This window comes from Cinclus cinclus, chromosome 2 (assembly GCF_963662255.1).
Source record: "Cinclus cinclus chromosome 2, bCinCin1.1, whole genome shotgun sequence".
Classification (NCBI taxonomy): domain Eukaryota; kingdom Metazoa; phylum Chordata; class Aves; order Passeriformes; family Cinclidae; genus Cinclus; species Cinclus cinclus.
Window position 1 is genome coordinate 58,922,160 of NC_085047.1, and position 18,980 is coordinate 58,941,139.

The following is an 18,980-nucleotide window of genomic DNA, read 5'->3' on the forward strand; positions in this document are numbered from 1 at the left end:
ATTGCCAGCATCAGAGTTCACTGAAGTCACAGCCTGAAAGCACAAAATATTTGAGGGTATTAGCTCTTAGCACCACCCTGTTGCCAAATCTCATGGGGGAAAGAATGTCAAGTCCCATCCACCCTCATGAATCATTCTGCTTCTCAGAGAGATGGAATAAAACCAGGGGACAGCACAATCATTCACTCAATTTTGACCGAGACACTAGGCTAAATGTCTCCTGCAACGTTCTAAACAGTGTTCATAAACCCCTACTTGTGTTGCACAAGAAAGCTGACACACCCCAAATCTGCAGATTTTCTGGACCTGTGAGGGAGCCACCAGCCCAGCTACACACTGACACGGAGTTAAATCCCAGCCCACCTGCAGATTTCACCATGGATTTCAGTGGATCCATTCAGACCTCAGCAACTGAGCCACACATTAGGGATAATTAACTTAGAAACTGTCAGGAGCTGAGATAGCCACCGGCATAGTCCTAGAATGCTGTACTTAAAAAAAACCAAAAACAAACAAACAAAAATAAAAACAAAAACCAAAAACAAAACAAAACAAAAAAAAGGCTCCAGGCTCCAGATATCCTATATCCTGCCTATATTCTGATACAGCAGCAGGGCTGGCCTGACTGGGAGCATGGGGTGGGCAGGCAAGGGGCTGGAGCTGGGTTGTGGATGGGGAGCACTGGTGGGGAGCAGCAAAATACAAGAGGGTGTGCTCTGAGGGTGCAGAAAACCAAAAGGCACAGGCCTAGGGTCAGCACCACGACACCCAAGCATCATCCTAAGACTCCTCGTGGTTTCCTTGCTCCTGCTCAAGGAGGGCACTGGAGCTTCCCACCCTGCCTAGCACGGTGGGAATCAGCAGGCAGTGCGCTGGCAGTGGTGAGGATGAGGAGTGCGCTTCTGCAGCTTGTTCTGCTTCAGAGCAGAGTTCCCGTGGGCTCATCCTGTGGCATCCCATATGGGCTGTGCTCCCAGCACCTCCTGCCTGGCCCAGCAGTGCCGTGCCCCAAGTCCCAGGGCTGGAGCAATCTGCTGTGCTTGCACAATGTGATGCAGTCCCAAACACAGGAACCCTGCCCAGCTGGGTGTTTCTGCCTCTGCTCTCCCAGCCCCACCAGCTGTTACACTTCGAGGCCTCTTGTAGGCAGGTTTATTTTGACACCTATGCTTTTCTTTAGTCAGTGGAATAAGAAGCCCAGGTGAAAAACCTGCATAACTACACTGTTTTGTAGTATTTGCTGTAGCAAAGGACCATCATTAGGGGATAATCCAGCCTCCCTCTCCTTTCTGTAATGGCTATTGAAGGAGCCCAGGGCAACATCCTAACCTCAGTGGTTTATGTAAGTGCTTCATTCAGGCTAAATTGGTCCTGACCTGATTTGATAGAGTAGCAAGGTTTGGGTTTTTTTCTTAATGTGAAAATTAGGTATGTACCATAATACTTTAATTGTTTTGCATTTATTTCTTTTAAGACAAGGGCAACAGTTTTAATTAAAACTAATGATCTGAAATACATTATCAACACAACCAAAGGTTGGCAATCAGTGTTACAGCCATCAGATGTGGAGAAGGCAACATGCATCTCCAGTCTGAAGCCTATTTAAGCATCCTCAGGCCTCCCAGAGAACACAGTGGGCTTTGATGCTTTGGGAGAATGGAGCCACAGGCCCACAGTCTGTAGCTTTTAAAAGCTAAACTAATAAATATTTTAGCTTTCCAAACATAGATGTGAAAGAACCAAAGCACTGGGGTGTCTGTGTAAAAACTGGCCTATATTTAATCCCACAGGTCAATCTACAGTGTTTGACTGATAGTTCTCTTAACCTCTGAAAAAAAAAGAACCTTGAAAAGATCTCATTTACAAATCTGATTTACAGTTTAGAATCGAAACTGATGAGATGTAGCAGCCAGGATCATCTTACATTATTGTAAAATTATCTAGAGAGCTAGAGCTGTTGGCCAGGCTGCAAAAAAAATCAGTGATGTAGCAAGTAACATGGAAAACAGGCTTCCCCATTGAGAATATGGATTTCGTGCTGTCAGTTTGCAGAGCTGGATTTAGTTCAGGAACTGCTGCAGTCATATTGGCTTTGCTTCCAAACATTGCAACTTTGGAAGTTTCTCTCCAACAATCTAGCAGATGTCATGTCTAGCACCTTCAGATAAATTAGATCTCCCACGATGGGCTCCAGTGGTGTAAATACCACTCATATGGGCAGCTAGGTACACCTGAGCCATCTGAGATGAGCTCCACAAGAGACCCATGTAGGGTGGACCTTTCCCACTAGTGAATTCCTAATATTTCCCAGCAGGCAGAAAATTCCTGCGTCGGTTTTCCTTGTAAGCATCCACTACTGAAACCGAGACTTAAATGAATCTGTGAAGCTCTGAACATGGATTCTCCTGCCCTCTTTGACCCTTCAGATTAGGCAGTGAGGCTGGAAATCAGTTCCACACCCAGCATGTACTGAAAAGCCCATAACAGTAACAAGGAAGGGGAGAAGGCACAAGCACAGGGGCAGTGGGAGCCAGCAGGGCTTGAGCCCTTCCCTTACACGCAAGTTCCATCACTGCCAATGCAACTGTTTTCCTCCCTCCTAAAATCTCACCTGGCTGTCAGTGCATCAGTAGTGGCTACAGATGGACACGAACCCAGGAGAAACATAAATCCCTCCTTTGTCTGGTCTCTCTCCCTTATTAAGTTTACAAAGCATAAGGTGCAACCTGGTATCAGCTTGCACCAAGGACACACAGAGTCAACAGTAAAACCAAGATAAGATACATCAGCTCAAGCCTTGGTGATGGGGGGGTTAAACCAATCCATTTAACCTTGAATTTGCAGTAGGTAAAGAGCACACGTGCAAGTAATTGTTTCACCTCACCTTCCACAGGTTAAGCTGTGGCAACACATCTGCTTAGTCTAAGCGGCTCATTTCCATTTCTGGGTGCATGGTCTTGGCACAACAGTGCTGAGACTCTTCTGAAGTCAAATTTAGCATTGTAGCACAAGAGGGAGGTCAAAACAAGGATTGAAAAGTCAGCTAGGCCCATAAGGACAGTGTGTGCCCCAGCAATGTTCCTTTGGGATAAAGTATGACAGAACTTTTTCCAGCAATGCATTTTTCAGTGCCATATGTAATCAGATGATGAACTTAAGTCATAAGCATCCTGCAGTGAAATGAATCTACATCAGTACTTTCCTTCTGACACATTGAAAATTGAACATAAACTGGCAGGAATTCAGATAAACAGCTCCACAGAAGATACTCCCAGATTTGCAGCTAATGATCTCCAGATCTGCTGTATTAGCAAGAAGTCTCCACCTGTTCATGCATAAACAAGATTAAAAAACCCAAACAGATGGTGACTTAATCCCCAACTCCATCACCACTGACGTTAGACAAAATGAGGAACACGCCTTGCTAAAACCTTTGCTGATACTGGAAAAACATCCAAAATTGGGTGTCTGTAAGGACAAAGTATTGCTATTCCAAAGTACTGCACTAATGTGGTGATTTCAATCTATAAAATTAGATATCTGACTTTAAATACTGATTATAGGTAGAGAGTATTCAACAGAATCAAGCAACAACTGAACATGCAGAAGTGGAAAACTCATGCCTCAAACATTCCAGCCTGAGGAACAGAGGAGCAAATATTTGTCCATCTTCCACCACCTTAGGATCACCTGAAGTGGCGACCCCCTTGTTCACACTATCAACTAACATTAAAATATAGAAAAACAGCCAAAACTGCTGCTGCTATTCCAGCAGGTTTTAAAACATGCCTCATTCCAAGGATGTTCCTTAAAAGGGAAGCACAAGCTTGTCCCTGCTGTCCTAGTTCCCCTTCCCTCAGCTTCTGCTGAGAGGCAGTGTCCCTATATATACCACAAGTCCTATACCAGCCAAAAGAATCCCTTCGCATCTGGGACTGGGGAAGAGGGGCAGACACCCCTCTCAAGTTCCACAGAGGCAACAAAAAAAGAATAATTGCTCCTGGATGTTTACAGCATAGTAGCAGTGAATTTTACACTGCTAAAAATGGGGGTTCTTGTGTTGCAGGAACCTCTGAGAAGGTCCCAAAGCAGGGAGGACATCACTGTCTCAAACCAGAATAATAGCTATTTCCTTCACAGATCTGAAAGTCAACCTACTACAAGCATTAAACTTGGCTCTCCTAAATCATTTTGCTCCCTTTCTATTCTAAGGGACAATTTACCAACAGAGTAAGCAGTAGGAAAAATTGAAAGGAATGTTCTCTCTTCAGGGAACACACTCCACCACACAGCGCCTTTACATTGCCCTTCTCCCTGAAAGGAGAAAAGCCACACTACAACCTCAAGATTCTTTCAGACTGATAAAAATGTACCCAGTTCAGATTTTTTTGTTTTTCTTACTAATGAATAAAACTAGGAGGAAGGAAATTACAGTGTTTAATAAAACCCCAAATGTTTTGGTAAATTTTTAGGAAATCTCAAATCCAGGGAGATGGAGCTGCACTATCCTTATGATGCTCGCATTAAGAAACACATGGTAGGATTTCTCCAAGCTGCAGCAGGCAGGTCTAATCTGTCCTTTAAAGTCCCCTAAGCAGGCAGCTGTGCCACAGGTACACACACACACACACTCCAGACACACTTAAAGATAACACATCAAGGGGGCATAACAACAGAACCATTCAAGCAACTCCTCACAAGCCAGCTTTGGTGAAAATTAAGCAGGAGCTCAAAGCAGCCCAGCCCCAGCTCACTTGGTGTGAACAGACTGGAGAGCACAGCTCAGATAGCATAGCCAGGTGTAACGCCTGCAGCAGCTGGAGGAGAGCTCACATAATGACATTCCCAGAGCCTAATGCATATGGAAAGAATTAGGTTCCTTGTAGAAATACAGGTTCACCTTCCCTCTTTCAGCACCACACTGATGGCCAGGAAGTCTTTTCAGAACGGTTCACTGCTCCAGACCCAAGTGCCTGGTGTTAGAAACATCCAGACACACAAGTGTTTTCTCAGCGGTGCAGGACCTCCCATGCCTTGAAACTGTTGGGCCCAAATGTCTGACCTTTCAAATAGTGAGTGCTTCATGCCAAATGGCCTCAGAGTTTAAAACCAGCTTTTATGTAGGGTTTAAAATAGGTGTTATTGTTCAAATGTCTAGTAAGTCAGTGTTATTTAACTCATATTAACACAAGTCTGAAGTAACAGTTTGACCAAATTTATTATTTTCCTGGTTGTATTAATTTTACATTGTACAAAGTTCTTATATTTAAGCAACTGCATTAAATTAGTGTAACAAATTTTGCCCAACAGGAAATATACCATTATCAAGATATTTTAAAGCATGTTGTTTTCAATAACCGTTTAATTTGTACTAATATTTCAGAATTTGCATGTTCATAGGAAGCTTCCAGACATCTGGATTCCAATTCAGGATTTATTTGCATACAAAAATATATTATAATGGAAAAAAGCATTAAAGTCTTTGACTATATAAAATTACAAATATATTTGCATAAAAGCAACTTTAAATTAAAATTCAAGCTATATTTTAAAGCAAAATACAGCTCTAACATTTAAGTTATCTTATTCCATCTGATGCAAAATGAAAAAAAAAACAAAAAACAAAACCCAGAACCAATGTTGCCAGTTAAGTACTTGTAGGAGTTCACAGAGGTTATGTTCAGAGGGTATCTTGGGGAGTGAAGTTATTAAACAAGGGCAGCAGTTCTCACTGACTGATGTCACTTATCCTTCAGAGGACATTCACATGCAAGCACAATGCTGAAAATTCATTTCACATACCTGAAAATGCAGAACAAGAAAGATCATTAAGCTCTCTACTAAATAAGATAGCATGTTGTTGATATATCTGACACTTGCCTGTGCCCAGCTTGCTAAATTGCCTGACAAGACACATTATGTCTTTCTTTTTAACATGAAAGCTAAAATGCTGGTGTGCAAAAGACAAGGCAAGTAGTGTTCTAACAGGTGCATTTGGCTTGAAAAGGTATCTGTACAAAGTTCTGTGTAACCTCAAGCATATACACACAACTCCTCAAAGATGTGATGACAAATGCCAGAGGGAAGTTGGACTTCTTCCTTACTGTGCAGTGATGCTGTACAAATGGAACTCTGCTGAGATCACTGGAGATTTGTCTAGTTGGGATTAAAAAAAAAAAAGTCACCAAAAAAAAGGTGCAAAACTACTAGAGTAGGTGGTAGTTCCTGCCTTCACTTTTGATGTACTTGCAAGGGAAAAATAAAACCTCCACATTACAGGCAGCCCCTTCAGAGTTGCAACATGGCTGTGCAAGATACAGCAATGCAAATATTTACTGTTTGGGCTTTCATTGTCCTACACAAATCTTCAAAAACTTGTTTTTTTTTAATAAGAGTGATAAATTAAATTTCAGTGGTAATGATGGAGTTAGCTCAAGCTTACATCCATGACAGAAGACAGGAAACTAGAAAATGTATTTTAAGTGTGAGAAGTGAAACCAGGATTAAGATACAAGTAAGACAGCAGGGAAGCAGGAAGCTCATAAGGGCAGCTGTCTTGAATTAAGTCCTTACCTTCAAGAACTACTGGGAAAATACCTAATGAAAACACAAAACACTCAGTTCATAGTTTTAGAGGGCTTTGTTTATGCTTCTATTTATGTCTAGTCCTACAATTTGTTGGTTTGGGCTCTATAACCTAGTTCCACACAAAAAACCTCCAACCTGAAACAAAATAGAAATTGTATTATGTCCACAACAAAAGAGGAAGAAGCAAAAGGAATAGGCAGAGTACATGGTTGGCAATAGGCAGCCAGTTTTTTGGTTGTTTTTCTTGAAAAATCATAATGAAGAATTCATTACGGTAGCTGAAAGATACAATTTCTAGATAGTGGCAGAAAAAGTGATCCAAATTCCATTCCTGGTAAAGACAAGCACAAACAGGATTTTGACATTTAGTTTCAGTCAACAGATACAGATATCTGCTCCTCAATTATTTAATAAATGAAAGGCTAGAACAAAAAGTTTTTCCTCACCTAAGGATATTCCTCCAGATACCTAGCTGTATAATGAAGAAGATCACCAGTTTTTAAACTGAGTTTTGAGTATTTAAGAAACTGATATTTATTCATCCACTGTCAAGGAGGGGTGAATTGCAGCTGACTCAGAGAGGGGACCAGAGATTAATTGAGTTCAGCCTTTGTCACAGAGGCTAAACTGCATGCCTTAAACACTCAGGCAAAGTCTGAATTTAGCCTGTTTTACCTTCTTATCCAGATAATGATCCACAGGACTAGCAAACTGAAAGGAAGTGACATTATATGAACTACTTCCATTTTTCCCTTCCCTCTCTCCCTATACACTGGCTTTCAACACTCTTTGTAACAAATACCAAGAGAGATGCAAGTAACTAATAAAAATATACTTACTTGCTAGTGTTCTGTCAAGATCAGCAATGAAGTCCTCCAGTTCTTTTGTGTCTCCAAGCTTTGCTGCAAGATAAGGGTTAACACTGTTTCGACATGACAGGTTTCTCTGGATAGAAGAAACACACGAGCTTCCAAATAATTTTCAGGAATGCTGTGGATTATCATCAGCAAAGCTCTATAGGGTTGCTGTAATGTTCAAAAGCACTTAAGAGAACATGGGAGACTGAAATTCTAGCTTTTATGTTTTTCTATTTGACAGAAGCAATACAGAGCAATACTTTATGTAGTTTGCTTAAAAAGAAGGGGTTGCAGTGAAGTATAAGAGGTACATATCAACTAATCCATATCTTTGCTACTGTGGCCATTTTTCCTGTTTCATCTCTTCAGATGCTGCATGCATGGGCCCAATAAACCCCAATGAGCTCCCAGCCCTACTCAAACCTCAGTCCTTTGCAATCATGTCATTGTCACAGGTTTGCTCTGCTGCCAGATCCTTTGATCTTAGTGCATACACTATAAATTTGGAACCAAACATGCACCAAATTTTCCACTTCTGGCAACATCACTGGTGCCATTCAATCTAGTCTTACTGCACCTCATCTAATTTCTGTAGTCTTTTCCAGGCCAGTTCCAGCTTCTGTCTTCTCATCAGGAAAAGCATCTTGTCCTCTAATGTAATTCTTTGCCATATATTTCCTGTCAGTTTTACTGAGCTCTTTTTTGCTACTTCACAGAAACTGTTACTCATTATTTATCCCTAATACCTCATTAATTGAAAAGAAAGCATTTAATTTGCATTTTGTGAATGGTCACTGTGGAAAAAATACGAGAGAATGAAAGGCTATTTGAACATGCACCTGGGGAGAGTAGTTTGTAACAAAAGCACTGTGTAGCACACATATGAGTGTTCGTTATTGGTATGTCTGCTCCAGAGTTAATCCAAGTTAAACTGAATGAAAGAAACACTGTCCCAGGAAGTCAGATCAGCTGCAAGACAGAAGCATATGCTTTGAAACAGCACAGCTTCAAAGGAGGAAGGAATTGCTAAAATATGACTTGTACAAGCACTGTGTAAAGTCTATATGGATATCAGCAATTGTGTTAACTTAACTGGCAGCATATGGCTTCAGAGGAGTCCCTCATCCCTGCATTCAGGCTAAGTATTTTTATAGAGAAATGGGACACTTCAGCCACTGAGTTCCTTCAAAAAAGAAGTAAGTTAATAATTAATCCTTATCAGCCAGAAAACTAATTTTTTTTTTAAGTTCAGTGTTTCAAAACCAAGAGTTGCCAGGCTACCTGCAAAGTGCAGATACAGACTGTTATTGCCATTTATAATGAAGACAATACTTGGATCTGTAGTGTGCTCAACAGTAATCCTTAGTTTTGTTGTCATTAAAACAAAAGAACAAAAAGAAAAACAATAACAAAAAACACCAAGGGAAAAGAAAAACAAAACCAAAACCAAACCAACAAACAAACAAAAAAATGTCCATGCAAGCATGTGAATCCTGACTCCCAGGAAGAAGCCCATATAATTGAAGATTAGGAAGAAATGCCAACAGTTAAAATTAAGATACCTTTACAAGGAGTTACTGAAGGGGATGGCAAGCTTGGAGTAGATGCAGTTGAAGAGTTGAGCCTTTCATCACTGAGACTGAAACTATTTCTGTAGAGGGAATCCGCACCTGTAAAAAAACAACATGATAAAGTACATTTGACACCTTCTGCAAGTCTGCAATATAATTGAAACTCAAAATGCAGCCTTTCCTATACATACTTCAAAGTCTGCAGAGCTCCAATTTAAAGTTTTCAAAACCAGATAAGTGAATAAATAAACTCTTTTTTGCATGAAGGCTGCTGCTCTCACTCCTACTGTTAAAAAGAAAGCAGCTCTAGGCACAATCCTCATCCGTAGTAAGGAAAGTCTTAGCTTTCCCTGAAGTCAGCACCATTTGCAAAATTAAACAGAAATTACAATTATCCCACATCAGCAAAATTAGATCTGGTAGGACCTACCTAATTCATAATATTCTGGGAAATTCTGTTGCTGAAATTTTTCAAAAGTCATCAAAAATCCTGAATAGAGAGCTCCAGGACAAGGGCAGCCCCCCAGAATAAAGAATACATTTAGTATTGTCCCTTATCCCCAAAGCAAGTGCACCCCTTTCTCAATACACTGTTCTGCTGCTGTAGATATAGCATTTTTAATTCTTTTATTCCATGACTCTCTAGAGCTCATGAAGCGTACACTAGTACACAAGATATCCTGCAATCTTTTTTAGGTAATCTTTCAGAGAAAGACTTCTATGCCTTGGAGAGGAACAGAAAAGGCCCCAATACCATTTTGATGTTCCTGTATTTTAGAGGAGGCCTTAAGTTCAAAAAGCATTAAAAAATTCTTTATGTACAGGGCACCCCAAGTATTAGTCCAGGCTTCACTGGAAGGAAGCACTGTCATCCTACTAGAGACACTAAAAGTGCTGGTCCCGCAGTCTCAAGCCAGTGACCTGAAAAGTATAGTTCTACAAAAAGACACCACTGTGATACAAACCCATCCATGGTCTCCATTTACTTGGCACATTTCTAGGACATCAATGTATGTCAATATATGGGTTGGTGACTAGCACTGCTTGCCACTGAGGCCAGCAATTCTGCTCCCTGTAGTACACACAGCACTTGTCCCTGGAGCCACAGCCTGGGGGGTGGCCACACAGCAGCACCAAGCCCATTCAAGAGAGAACTGTCACACTTCCTTGGATGCCTGTGCCATTTGCTGTGCCAAAAGAAGACTGCTTTAGCTAAATTAAGGGTGTCTGGATGAATTGTCCAAAGGGGGCAGGACCACAGCTTGCCCTGCCAAGACCTGCACATCTACACCTTCACTGGATGCCTGGGTGTCTCCAGACAGCAGACGCTGACACCATCCTCTTGCAGACTCCTTTGCCTCCAGTTCAACCATCTTTGGGAAGAAGACTGTGTCCACACCCCACCTCCTCTAGCCTGTCCTTTCCAGCACAAAAGCATCTTCCACAGGAGCATACAGGCACAGTGACAAGTCAGACCAGATGACTGCACCTACAAAGCCTCTCAGGTCTTTCCTCAGCCATAAAAGCTGATTTGTTTGTTCTGTGCCAGCTTCCAAGCTCACCTCTGTTCTAATAAACACTGAAAAGGCTGAGGGGAAAAGCTTCAGCCTGGAATACTTTCCTCTTTCCCACACATTTCAGCCCACCACTGTGCTGTATCTTTCAGTTTCCTCTGCCATCATCTCAGATCCTGTTCTGGCAAACACACGTGACCCATGGCACCATGAAAATGTGAGCAATGACATTACTGACATTTGTCACCCGGGGCTATTGCCACCTGGGCAGCCACCACTTGGCATTTCTTGTTCATAGAGATAGGTATGCTTCTTCAGACTACCCTCTAATTGCAATTTCTTTATCTTCACTCTTAAGAAGTACTGTTCTCTCTAAAATTCCACAGCTCAAAACCAAGCTACTTGAAACTTCAAATACAAGAAAGACTTGGTGAATACAATGTAGAAATGAGATAATTATAGATAGAAAAATGGGTGGTGGGAAAGGAGGTAAGCCCTTTCAAAAGTAGCTGCCAAAAACAGGGGAAAAAATTTTAAAAAATCCCTAAGGGTGAAAGAAATCTGGTACTGCTCTGTGGTGATGTATGCCACCAGTTTTTTATTGCACCACTTGAACTGTGTACATTAACTGATGCTTTCTCTCCAAGTCATGGCAAATTTCCTCTGAAATCAGTTTACAGAACAATTGCATACTAAGGCAACATTTTTCAGCCAAGATGCAAATCCTAGTCACTAAGAAGCACAGAATGGAAAATTCTAGCTGTTCAGGACAAAACCCCTACCATCACCAAAAAGCCAAGTAACTTGTAATAGCTCACACAAACAGTGCTGTAGCCAAGACTGTAATTCACTGAAACACTGACAGAACAGACCAAAGATAAAACACTTTTCAAGCTATTCATTTGAAAAAAAAAAAAACCAAGAATTTCCAAATTAATTCATATTTAAAAGGTTTTACAATTAATTGAATTAATAAAATATGCAGAGAATGATGGTTATAAATCTGAGTATACTTCTAAAGTGAAATCATCTCTAACACCCAGACACCAAATGTAGCAAGGCTGGGTTGACATCAGAAAATGTTAATTCATACTGGCTTCCACAAACCTTATGCTGGGAAATATTTACAATTGGGCAAAGATAAAATATGACAAAACCGTTGCTTTAAATCTCTAAATGTTTTTCTTCCAGTTTCAAAAGGTGAAATATTTTCACATAAAAGTGTTATCTTCTGATGGGTTGTAAGAGTTTCAGGAAAATATCAACATTTATCTTTCTCAAAGCAAAAGTATACTTTAGCTACTGACTGTGGCTTATTCATGCCACCAAGCATCAGAAATTCCAGTGATGTAAGGAGGAATGCATTGATTCCACCAGCAAGGTAACCATAAATGCTGAAAACAATGTACTGTTAAAAAATACTTGTGATATCCACCACAGAAAAATATCCTCTTTGGCAAAGTCTGGCTGTAGGACAGAATGCTTTGGGAAAAGGGCACTCCAGTCTTTGCTCTCTATCAGCTGCCAAAACCAAAGTTTACTCATTCACCTCCAATAATGGCCCTTGGAAGAGTTCCACTGCCAGACAAATACTACATCCTCTGCAAGCCAATAACCAGGGGCTGATGCCAGGGATCTCATTGCTGCTGTCCTTCCTCACCCAGGTCCTTCTCTCCCACCACAAGTTCACAATTCATTACTTATTTTTCACTTTGTACGTTGATTCTAGTCCCTGTGATTACATATAATTGCCTCTTAAAAAAAGAAAAAAAAAAAGTCTGGGAGTTTTGTCAATGAGTTGATTAGCATCAGTCAAGCTACACTGCAAAATTAGGGGGTAGGAATAAATATGTATTTTACTTTGGCAAAGTAATCTGTAGTTAGTATAACTTTACTGTTACAGTACATGGTTAAACTACAAAATAAACCATGGCAACACCATGTAAATATAGAAATGGCTCCATGAAATGAGCAATTGAAAGGCTCTCAGCAGTAACGGACTGAAGGAGGAAAACCTCAAACTTTTCATTTTAAAACAGACAACAGGAAGGTTCAGCTGTGTAGCTTCTTTCATGTCATGTTCTAGTACCATGGCTCAAGATACAATTTTGAAGAGCACTGGAGTTGGTAAAATTTTTACTGCAGTTTTCAATGGGGAAGCTTTAGGGGGAAAAGTAAAAGCACATCCCTAAAGCTTTCAGGGAGAAGGTTCACAAGTCCACTCAAGTGTCCACAAATCATGAATTCATTATAAAACAGTAACTCAGCACTTAATGAGCAGACTGCACAACTAATTCCTAACAGAGCATAGCCTACTTGCTACAAAATCAGAAGAAAAAAAAATCTGGAAATGGTAATGTCACCAGAAGTGAGAAACATTAATGATACAAAAAGCCTGTTTCACAGTGCGTATGTTTCAGCCCCCAAGGACAGTGTTTATTTTTACCATCATCACAGTTACACTTGGCTGCATTGTTTTATTTTTGTGGGGGTTTTGCCTAGCTAACAAACATCTGTTCCAATACTGACCAAAAAATGACACCTTTTTTTCTATTGACTCATCTAAGCATCATTGTATAAAGGATTTCAAATCACATAGCTGCACAAAAGCAATCTAGGAAGCCTAAAATCCAGATGTACAAGCATGTTTTCTCATCGTATACAAAGCTTACCTTCCCACCCCCCCACCATGCTTCCAAGCTATGAGGCAGTTTCCAACTCCAGCCCTCCCTTCCTTTCTAATGAGCAAGAGCAATGGGTATGCTGGAGTGACAAGAACAGGAAATCGTATGAAAAAGTGTATTTCTCAGCATGCTCAAATGCCTGTAGAGAAGGCTATGCACCTGAAATTTGCAGCTTCTCTTCCCCTTGAAGATATTAGTAATGTAATAAAAATCTGTTTCTCAGATCATTTCATAGAAGGGACATTCTCCAGAAGAGACTCACTTCACTTTTTTCACTATAAGCATTTTATTGTCCTCTTGTTTGAGACAAACCACTGGAAGTTCACAGATACAATCTACCTCATTTTCATGTTACAAGACTGTCATTCACTACAGAGACCGACAGCTCATCTACTTCACATCCTGTCTCCCACAGCAACTCACAGCAGATGCCAGTGGAAGAGCTTTAGATTGGTGCAGCCACACGCTGACAGCTGCAAGATGAGCTCTACCAAGTTCTCTCAATGCACATGTCAGTCTCTTTCCTGAGAGAGCAGTGGCATCAGCCCAAGCAGTCCTCAGTGGCCCCATCCCTTCTGCTGCAATTTTTATCAAGTTATTTTTGAAATAAATACTTATGTGAAATTTTAATATCAATAACACCTTAATGCAATATCTTTAATTGTCATGAAAGAAATAACACCTCATTTCTTTGAGGCTAATTGAATTTGATTTCCTCATAGTGGTGAGGTAGCAGTCACTTTCTTAATGTCACTTAGGATTCTCCAGCGGACTGTCTTGTCCCCACCCAAAACACCTTTTTCACCTGACAGGCCCAGATTATTGGAAAATATTTTGCATCTTCAATCACTTATGCCTTTTTCTTTGCCTTTTTTATGGTTACAATATAACAAAACTGACAATGTAAACAGGTTTTTCAGGGTGACTGCCAACAGTGCAGTACTAACAGATGCTTCACTTCTGGATAGCCTAAGTATTAGCATGAGCACATGGAGACATCCGCAGCCACAGCCATGTAAACACAAGTGCTGGCACTACACCAGGCACTGAGTGCTAAAAGATCCTGTTCAACCCCTGCACCTACTGGATTTTAAAATCATAAAATTAAGAGTTCTAGATACACTCAGGTTTTCTTTCTTGTGTTTAAAAGCCATGAGGCATTGCTCAGAAACCATTTACTTACCCCTAAAACATAACTACAAAGAAACATTGCTGGCTGTATGAGCACAAGAATTGAATTGATGAATTTATTTTGCAATGCTTTTAACAGAGAAGCAGGAAGCTGAACCTGCCTCAAGAAAACATGGAGTTCCAAGTGTCCAACATTTCTGAGAGCATGACAGCAGATTATGATGTAGCTTTTCAGTGTTATTGTAACTTTGGCCCAAGAAACACTAAAGCACTTCCCTTCTCAACCTCTCAAAGTCCAACTTCCCATTCATTATCCTAAGCCTAAACCTGGAAGATGTCCTGATACTGCTATATACTGCACTATATTGCACTGGCACTATGCACTGACTGGGCGTGCGTTTTCCACAGGCAAGCCTGCACTCTGCAAGCTTATTCTGACACAAGAAGACAGTGCTATCTGTAACTTCATTAATACAGCTGCATCTACACTAGTGGCTTCTGCCAGCACAGCACTCTCTAGCACAAATCCTCCTTTATCCCAGTCAAGATATGCTGTGAATAACAAAGAGTTATAAAGTATCCCTCAGCTTAGAAGTTCCAGCACAATTAATAACCTAAAGAACAAAGCTGCTAGGCTCTGATTCATTTGAATACATTAAGTTGAAATAGAACTGGTACTCAGTCCCAGTCTAGAAGCTCTGGAATGCTGGAGTAACTCAGAGTCTGCATCATGATTTCCAGCACTGACCCAGTCAGCTGTGGTGGTTAATGTAATACTCCTGGGGCCCAGATCATCACACACATCTGCAGCTCGAGCCTCTCTGTTACTGCAAGGTCTAGAGTCCATTGTGCTACGTACAAGGCTTAACCACAGCCAAGCCGGACCTCGTCCAAAGATCCTTCAGTCAAATGACAGGCTGAGGAGATGTGGGAGAACAAAGTACTATTACACCCATTTTCCACACAGCCTTCAAAATACTACTTTTTCCCCAAGAGCCAGAAACGTGCAACATAAGAATTTCAAGTAGAATTTTTGGAGCTAGCCTCCTCAGGAGATTTTAAGGATAACAGAATATTTGCAGGATTAACTGCATTGACAGATCATCTGTAAAATTCCTCTTAAATTAAACAGGCTCACGTTCATGGCAGAAACCCCAGGAGAGGAAAGGCCTTCCTTACCCTACTAAACACTATTGTTCAAGTACTACCACTTGACATCTGCTAGCAGCTTCTCATGAAACTGAATTTAAGGCTGATTCAGGGGCACTGAAACAAACAACAAGTTGCAAAAGTGTAAAATGTTTCCTCCCCCTACAGTTCCATCCCTGAGTGGAAGGATGTCACTGCAGGAGTGGCCAAAAAATACACATGCCTAACTTTCAGCAGCTCCACATCAGTTAAAAGGATTAGATTGAACAACAAACAACAGATAGTGCTGAAACACAATAGTCTGTACTGTTCTACACACACACGACAAATGCCTTGGCACTGGATAACAAGAGTTTGCAAAGATATAAAGAATCTTCATGAACAAGATGATCATTCAAACTACCTGCAGATAATATGTTTTTTTAAGACTCCTGTTTATCAGAACTTACTCTTTCAGCCCAATTACCCCTTGATTCTGTAGTGGTGTTTTAATCTAAGCCTTATCACAGGAAGAGCAAGGTCATGAATTCAGCACTATACTGGCTACCACTAAATTACAGAAATCAAAGGGAAAATAAACTCAAGAAATACTTGAGTTTGAACTGAAAGAACCTGGGTAAGTAGGCAACTCCCTGCATTTATTCTTAAAATAGATGTAGGGAGTGTAACTGGATTACATCAGACACTAGAGCCTGTATTATAAAAGCAGCTCTTCATAAATCCACAGTTCTTCTCCAATCCTACTCTAACTTCAAAATAAAAAGTTGGCTGCACTGAATGACTCCTTTAGGAAGAAGAGCTGTGCCAGGCCTTTCCTGAGCCATGAGAAGAGCTGGCTGGTTTTGTTTGCTTTCCCTTAAACATGTCCTCATAGACTCTGGTGCACCCTCCTGGTGCCTCATATGCCAGAAGGCAGTGATTTAAACTTCTCCAGAGCCACTTTTCACTTGATGCATCACCAAGGGAGGAACTCAGGCATGGGACAGGATTATTTCCTCCTACAAGATCTTTGAGGATTATGTATAGAGCCATCGAACCCTCTCTATCCTACTACCCCACTACTGTATTCAGCCTAAATCCCTGTGGATTTGCTATACAGATTTTTATTTTCCAGATCTTCCTGAAGAGCTGTTTTTCCCTTTTACATGAGCATGCTGTTTTCTCAGCAGGCCTTCTGCCCTGTCAGAGAGCACTGTCATCTTCCTCCAAAGATCTTTCTTGTCAATTCTAACAGACCAATTTTAAGCAGTTTTTAAGATTTAAGGTTTTTGAACCATAGCAAATAGTTATCTGTAGTTACTTAGCATTTCTCCATACAAGAATAAATTTTAGGTACTGGGTTGGAGTTTTTATAATTTTCTCAACAGTAGATTACTTTGTGTAACAAGTGTCTCAATTGTGAGACACAATAACTGCATGTGAGAGGTTAACATATCACAACAATGAATACTGCACAAGAAATAGTACACTGGGGCTGCCAGTTGGACTGAGTAAAGGCAGATTCCACCTTACACACCCTCAGCCATCCAAGAGAAGAATTTTCAGTCTAAATTGGGCACACAGCTCCACAGCTCTAAATCCTCCTTGGAGGTAGAGAGATTCTCAGAAGGAGTTCTATTTTCACTAAATTATGAAACAGAAAAATAGCATCTCGATCCATGTATTTGCACAGGAAAAAAAAACCCCAAAGGCTTAACCTAGGCAGGGTATCCAAGTTTAGTGCACATAAAACAATACCTGTCAACAAAATTAATTACATCCGTGATGACAAAAATAAAGATGATAACCTCCACATGATAATCTGGAGAATCTATGCTCTTGCAGCTCAAGTACTGGGGAGTTAGCACTAGTGTTTAAGCACTAAATCGCAAAACTGCACCTTGAGTCCCTGAACTGATAAAGAGGCAGAACAGAAATTAGTGGAGCAGCCTTAGTATAAATAGCTGCAAAACAGCTAAGTTTCACCAAGCTTCTCATGTAGTTAGGAAATTTAAAAAAAAAAAAAAAACTAAAAAATAATTTTAAAAAACCACCAAGATTGGTTATAGCTTGCATTTAGCATGACTTACTTCTGAGAAAGTAACCTACAGCTTTCAAAGAACAGCAAACAGCAGTTTCCAGCCTGACTATCTGGAAGAGGAAAGATGTTTTCTCTCCCTGATTAGTAAAGCCAGTAAGAGGGGTTGAACTTTTTTCCAAGTTAACTAGAGAAAATTTAGTTCTAGTTCTATATTTTCTTACTCCAAGTAGCTTTCCACCCTTCCTGTTCCATGCTCCACACACACCATTCATGTACATCTAGTGTACTTGGGCACAAGGTATCTTCAAATCAACACCTCTGAAACCGTGGTAACAGCGTCGTCCATCCAGATGGATGGGTGGATGACCATTCTTCCAACGGGAAATCTGGGTGAGTCTCCACCCGTTGTGGAAAGCACGTTTTGGCTCGCTCGCTCTATCCAGGTGATTCTGGTTATCGAGACACAGCGGACAGTCCCTGTGAACCTAAGGGACATCTTTCACTGCAGATGCCGGCACGTCCCGATGGCCCGCAGCCGGCTGGCAGCCCGACCCTCTCCCAGAGACAGCTTTTTAGGCTCCACTCCGGCAGCTCTTCCCTCCGTTCAAACCACCGGGACCAGACTACGCATCCCTGTGACTTCCGACCCAGCACGTAAGGAGAAGGTACCGCTTTTATAGAAACAGACGGGTTCCCGCTCCCGCATCCCTGTCTCTCTCAAAGAGGGCGTCGTGCTGGTTTAACACCCACTCATGGAGGGTCGCTTCCCGGCCGCCCCCCGCCTCCGGGGCCGGCACGGACGGACCGACGGACACTCACTCTCGGAGTCGCTGAGGCCGCTGCCGTCGCTGACGCTGGCGCTGCTCCGCCGCTTCATGCGCTCCAGGTGCTCGCCGTAGAAGAAGCGGCGCCGGCCGGCGGGGCAGGAGAACTCCGCCAGCACCGCGTCGAACTCGCCCAGAGCCTCCGCCAGACCCCCGCCGTCCTCCCCCGGCGCTGCCGGGCGGCAACAGCGGCATCAGGACCAGACCTGCCCTGCCCGACCCTGCCCCCTCCCGTCCCCGCACCCCGGCGGAGGGACAGGGAAAGGGGACAGGGAAAGGGGACAGGGAAAGGGTCCCGCCCGTCCCCTCAGCCCGCCACTCCCACCTTGCCCCGCCGGGCGCTGGGCTGGAGGAGACTTCATGGCAGCAGCGGGCGGAGGAGATGCCCCAGCTCCGCTGCCGCCTCCCGCCGCCGCCTCCCGCCGCCAGCCTGAGCGCCCGACCCCGCCACCGCCCCTCTTATAGCGCGGCAGGACGGGGCGGGGCGGAACGGGGACGGCCCCGGGCGGTGCAGGTGCGCCGGGTCCCGTGTCCCCATGTCCCGTCAGAGGGAAATGTCGCCTGCCCGGCACCGGGAGCGCGGCTCCTTCGGGAGGATCGCGCTGCGCTAAGCCCAGCACCGGGCGTGTGCCGGGCTGCTGC

General features: G+C 42.3%; 1 protein-coding gene across 1 annotated transcript; it reads right to left on the reverse strand.

Moving 5' to 3' along the window:
- Nucleotides 1-5,794: 5,794 nt before the first annotated feature.
- On the reverse strand, nucleotides 5,795-18,700 carry RGCC (regulator of cell cycle). The gene is made up of 7 exons (XM_062514929.1): nucleotides 18,664-18,700; nucleotides 18,334-18,510; nucleotides 17,917-17,991; nucleotides 9,008-9,115; nucleotides 7,428-7,490; nucleotides 6,574-6,597; nucleotides 5,795-5,802 (listed from the first exon to the last, which is right to left on the reverse strand). Exons 1-7 carry the CDS (start codon nucleotides 18,698-18,700, stop codon nucleotides 5,795-5,797), a joined length of 492 nt encoding a protein of 163 aa, XP_062370913.1.
- Nucleotides 18,701-18,980: the final 280 nt, after the last annotated feature.